Source organism: Condylura cristata, unplaced genomic scaffold, assembly GCF_000260355.1.
Source record: "Condylura cristata isolate star-nosed mole 26May11 unplaced genomic scaffold, ConCri1.0 scaffold00029, whole genome shotgun sequence".
Lineage (NCBI taxonomy): Eukaryota > Metazoa > Chordata > Mammalia > Eulipotyphla > Talpidae > Condylura > Condylura cristata.
The window spans coordinates 4,447,742-4,453,084 of NW_004567130.1; the positions used below are offsets into that span (position 1 = coordinate 4,447,742).

The 5,343-nt window shown below is 56.4% G+C and overlaps 1 protein-coding gene across 1 annotated transcript; it reads right to left on the reverse strand.

Annotated features, from left to right (window-relative positions):
• Positions 1–90: 90 nt before the first annotated feature.
• Positions 91–5,132, reverse strand: LRCOL1 (leucine rich colipase-like 1). Its single transcript, XM_012730923.1, has 7 exons — positions 5,089–5,132; positions 4,812–4,954; positions 1,507–1,598; positions 1,115–1,240; positions 922–1,047; positions 711–833; positions 91–252 (listed from the first exon to the last, which is right to left on the reverse strand). Exons 3-7 carry the CDS (start codon positions 1,588–1,590, stop codon positions 250–252), a joined length of 462 nt encoding a protein of 153 aa, XP_012586377.1. The 5' UTR covers positions 1,591–1,598; positions 4,812–4,954; positions 5,089–5,132; the 3' UTR covers positions 91–249.
• Between the last annotated feature and the right edge of the window lie 211 nt (positions 5,133–5,343).

Consider the following 5,343-nt stretch of genomic DNA (forward strand, 5'->3'; position numbering starts at 1 on the left):
TCCTCGCAGACTCCACTGAGCCGAGCCTCACTGAATGGGGTTCCTTCCTTTATGGAAACGAGAGTTCAAGTTCGCTCATGAGCACATTTATTGGCGCAGAACGGCAGGTCTGGCCTGGCCAGTACTCCACAATGCCTCTGGTCTGGGTTCTTTGCAGAGCAGTGACAGCGCCTCCCACGGGAGTTCAGACCCCCAGGCCGAACCTCACTCCTGGGGGCCGGCGGGTCTGCGAGGCGCCGAAGGTCCTGGTCACTAAAGAGGCCTCGGGTGAGCCGTGGAGGGACAGAATGGCCCTTGCTCCCTGTGAGTCCTGGGGGGCCCCACCGATTCCCTCCCTGCCTAATGTCCAGCGACCTGCCCGCCACCCACAGGGCTCTCACAGGCCAGCCTCTGAGGTTATCCCCTTGCTCTCTCCACCTGGGGTTCTCTGGGCCCAGGCTGTAGTCTTTGGGGGTGAGAGGAGAGGGAAGAACTTGCATGGGCTCTTGGGGCCACCATATCCCAGGGGCTGGTCCAGCTGGCCTGCTCCAGGGGTCCCAGCACACAGCCCTGCAGCTGCCTCAGCCGCTGGCTTCCTGCTGACTGAACCACACTACTTACTGCTCCCAACTTGGCTCCTCCGTTGACCCCTGACCACTCTCAGCTTGGGGCCTGGACACTGAGCTGGCCATCCCTCCCTCCCAGCCCACAAGCCAGACCAGGGCACTCACCAGGGGCAGGCACAGGGCCAGAATCCCGCTGTGAGGAATGCAGCGCCAGGGGCTGACCTCGGTCAGGCGGAGGCAGCAGTGGCTCTGGCACTCGCTGTGCTTTGTGCAGAGGGACCCGTTTGGCTGAGGACACAGGCGCACAGGTGGCTACTGGACCCCGCCCTGCCGCCCTGCCAGTGGAGCCCAGTGCCTCTGCCTGCTAGTGCCTCACCTTCTTCCAGGACACACATTGAAAGAAGAAGGTCCTGGCCATACAGGTCTTCTGTTTCCGGGGGTCCGTGAGGACACAGCAATTGCTCTTGCAGTTGGAAGAGTGCAGGCAGGAGAACCCATTGGGCTGTGAGAGAGACTGTGTCCTTCTCCAGGCCGGGTGGTGGCCCACTCACCCCAGCCCAGGTACCCACCTTCCTCCATGAGACACACTTCAGGAAGACTGTCTGGGGGGTGCACAACTTTTGAGAGTTCGGGCTGCCTGTGACACAGCAGCGACTCTGGCACTCCCGGTGGTCTTCACAGGGTTCCCCCACACCCTGAAAGGCCAGCATGGCCATGGAGGAAAGGAGACACCATCTGACTCATATGAACAGCAATGTAAACTGAGGCACTTCAAGCTAAGGGAGCAAGCAATGGCCAAGTAGCTTGAGAGGTTCTCGGTCCTGGGGAACATGGCTCCCTCCTCCGCCCTCATGGAGGGCACTCATGCAGGGCACTTTTCCAAGGGGGCAGGCATATTCTGGTGGTGCCTGACCCCACCTTCCCTGCCAGGGTCCTGGCACAGGACCTGGGAGCAGCTCACCTTGTGCAACAGGTGCGGATTCCTCCCCTGCGTGGCTGTAGGCAGCAGGGACAGGAGCAGCAGCAGGTGTCCCAGGTGCCCCATCCGGCTGGCTGTGGAGGCAGATATGCCAGCCAGCACCCCTGACCTGCTCTGGGTACCCTCCTTCCCATGATTCCTCTTGCAAAATGGATCTTTTGAATTAATGTACACTATTTTCCAGAGTAGCTTTAGGTTTGGAGAGAAATGATGTAGGACAGTGCCCACATGCCCATCCTCCACCTCACCTGCAGCTGATTAGTCCACAGCAACTCACACGCCAAAGCTCAGGTTGAGGTCACTTTTAGGGGTACCTTTCTGGGTATGATGACTGCACCGCCACCCCCACCATGCAGAGGATTCACCGCTCCAGGTGCAAGCCCTCCTTACCCAGGCTGTGGGGGAGCAGCCCCTCAGCCCCACACAGTCCTGCTCCACCACAGCCCTCCTTTAAGGTCCCAATTCTCAGGGGCAGTACCCATAGCCATATCCTGTCAGCCCAGCCTGGGCCCCAGGTGCTTCTCACCTCCTGGGTCAAAGCCACCTAGCTCTGGCTGGCCCTGTGCTCTGGGGGGCCCTTGGGGAATGGGGGTGCTGACAGGCATTGGGCTCTGTGGGCTGCCCTGTCTCTTCCCTTGGCATCCTGGCCTGTGACTCCTGGGGGCCTTCCAGAGGGAGGGGTAGATCCACAGGACCCCAGCTGGGAGACGGACAGGCCAGGGGCCTGAGCCAGCACCCAGGAACCTGTAGGGTTCCATTGCCACTTCTCTCTACAGGGACGGGGCTTCCCAGGGTAAGGGGCACTGACCCCCATCCAAATACCCAGAAACGTACTCCACGTGCCTGCGCACACCCCACATTTGATGGCCCATGGAGTTTCCTCCATGGAAAGACCATTGGGCCTTGACTTTCCCTCCTGTGGCTCTGCCACACCTGCCCAGGTGACTCAGGGGCCTGAAGGGCAGATGGCCACTGGTCTCCCTCAGCAACAGGTTCTGGAGACTGCTCACACTGCCACCCTATGAGCAGATGGCCAGACCCTCTCTGCCAGCAGTGTCCACAGACAGGACAGGTGAGTGTGGAGGGCTATTGTGCACTCCAGGTGCAGGGAACTCAGGAGCAGGGCCTGCTGCTCCAAGAGAGTGGCTTCCTGGGATGAGGGGTCACCCTGGAGACCATGCAAGTGTCAGTCAGATGACCATGGGGTTCACAGGATGCTAGCCAGGGTGCAGGAAGTCCTGGCACTGCAGTGGCACTGGCACTGCGCACAGGGGTCTGGTCTGCTGTGGGTGGGTGGGTGGGTGGGTGCACTGCTGCCAAGGGGGCCCACAGAGCAGGGGCACCCATCAGGAATGAGACAATGACCTGCTCTTTGACCCTCTTTGGCACAGGCAGCCCCTACCCACCAAGGCTGGGTCCCAGCTCTGGGCTCCAGCAATCTAGCCCTTTCTCTACTGGCCTCCCCTAACCCTGGCTCCTCCCCCTGCCTTGGCCTCTCTGCTAGCCCTGGCATCACCCCAGCCGACCCCACCCCAGCCAGCTGGATGCCTCTCCTGCCCAGGCTTCTCCCTAGCCTTGGCCTCTCCCCTTCCTTGGCTACCTCTAATTTGCTTTCCATCTCTATGGATTTGCCTGTTCTGGGTAGTTCACATTAGTACACTAACACACAGGTGCATTTTGTCCTTTATTGCTATGGTATCTAACTATTAATTTGGGAATGATAAATTAACCTTTTTTTTTTGCTAACTTTTGTCCTATTCTGTTTTCTGATTTGCTAATAATTTAAGTGAGGAATTTTTGCATCTCTATCTGTAAGGAATATTGTTTTGTTCTGGTCATATTTGTTTTATTTGAGTAATAGCCTCATGGAATGTTCCTGCTCTTCTAACTTTTAAAAGCTAACATTTGGCCCTCCCAGGTGGCACAGCAAGTTAAAGCGCAGCACTATGAAGCTATCTGCAGCCACTGTAGTACCAGTTCAATCCCTGGCCAGGGAGGTGACCCACCTGGCACAGCAGACCTCTCCTGTCTGGCCCATTGCTCCCTTCAGCCCCCTGAGCAATGTATTTCAGTCAATCTGCTTGTTCTGCTCCCCCTTTGTCTGGTGAGCCCCCTCACCCCCTTTCCCCACACCTCTGGCCTGTACCCCAAGCATAAATAATCTTGTATGCATAAGTAAATAAATCTTTAAAAAGTTAACATTTTAAAAAGTTAACATTACAAAGTTAATAATTGGAGTTGCCACCAATTATTCTCAAACTTTTTCAAAGAAATTGAGGAGAAAGGAGCCTGCTCCAATTTATCCTATAAGCCAGTGTTTCCATGATAGAAAAGCCAGACAAGAAAGAAAACTACAGGCCAATAGCCTTGATAAATATTAATGCCACCACCCACTCCCACAATACACGCACAGTATTGTCAAACTCAACCCTTCAAATACTAGAAGATCCTATACCACATGAAATATTCTGGGAAATATTCTGGCAACACAGAGTAGACAAGGGAGCAATCAATCAGGGCAGCGGACCACAGTAGCAAGACAAAGGTAAAATGCATGAAAAGGGCCTTCCTGTTGGTGCAGGGGTTAAGTCTCAAGGCTAGAAGCTAGCAGAGGCGACAACAATGTGAGTTCCATCCCCAGCCAGGGAGCTGAGTCACCTGGCAGGAAGCAGACCTCTTCTGTCTCCCTGCTGCTCCCCTCAGCAGTGGATTTCAGTGGATCCCCCTTTTCTGTTCCCCACTCCATCTCTGGGGAGTCCTCTTACCCACCCACAGGACCTCTGGCCTGAATCCTGGTTCTTGTATGCATGAACAAATAATCTTTTTCTTTTTTAAAGATTTATTTATTTATGCATATAGAACTGAGGTACAGGCCAGAAGTGATTCATCAGAGACAGAGTGGGGAGCAGTACAGGCAGTTTGACGAAGTACACTGCTGAGGGGAGCAGCGGGCAGAGACTGGGGAGCTCTGCAGCCCCGGGCAGGCCAGGGATGAACTCGTGCTGAAACGGTGCGGCTGCTTAGCAGTGAGTACTGCGCTTTAACCCATAGCGCCACCAGGGAGGGTCCCTGAACAAACATCTTTTAAAAAAAAAAAAGCCTCATTGACTTGTTCAAGAAACATCGGCCCGTCGAAATGGATTACTCGGTGCCATGTGAATTTCATCTCAAAAAAAGTGTAAACTGTGGGTCGTGTCGTGAAACGCCACGATGTCAGTATTCTCCCCCAAACCGAGAGGGGAGCGCGGTGGTAAAAACAAGACAAGACAAGCAGACGAAAAACACACCTTTGAGTGGCAAAGAGGAAAGGAAGGATCAGAAGTGGATGAAGACAGACGGAGGCACGCAGAGTCGGGGGTCTGGAGCCGAGGGGTGCGCTCGCCTGCGGACGAACGCCGGACGCGCTCGGGAAGGGGATCGGTTTTTGTCCCTGTGGAGACATGGACGAGCGGGCTGAGCCTGCCCTTGGAAACCACTTCCCTGCACCTGAACCGTTGGCGCCGTGACGCCTCAGGGGTGTCCCATCAACGCTGGAGGAAAATGTCCTGTGGAAATGGGACTCACCAGCCCGCGGCGCCGCGGATCCGACCCGTGATGGAGACGCCCAGGACAGGGGGTGCGGGTGGTGCTTTTCCACGTCTCTCCCCAGGACTCAGACCGCCCCCCCAACCACCACCCCTTCCTTCCCCCGCAACCAGGGTTCCCGCAGCACCTTCCTTGAGTTGGGGGCTGGGGCGAGGGCGACCGGGCCTCAAGCCCCCCACATCCCACCTCCCTCGCTGGGTCCCTGAGCTCAGACCCCCCGGGAGGCGGGGCGGG

What these genes read in the sequence shown, in the direction of transcription:
- LRCOL1 (XM_012730923.1), bottom strand. Translation starts at nt 1,590, where the DNA reads ATGGGGCACCTGGGACACCTGCTGCTGCTCCTGTCCCTGCTGCCTACA. An exon ending in ATCCGCACCTGTTGCACAAG is followed by an intron (nt 1,241 to 1,506) that starts GTGAGCTGCTCC and finishes CTGGCCTTTCAG; the next exon opens with GGTGTGGGGGAACCCTGTGA. An exon ending in AATGTGTGTCCTGGAAGAAG is followed by an intron (nt 834 to 921) that starts GTGAGGCACTAG and finishes CTGTGTCCTCAG; the next exon opens with CCAAACGGGTCCCTCTGCAC.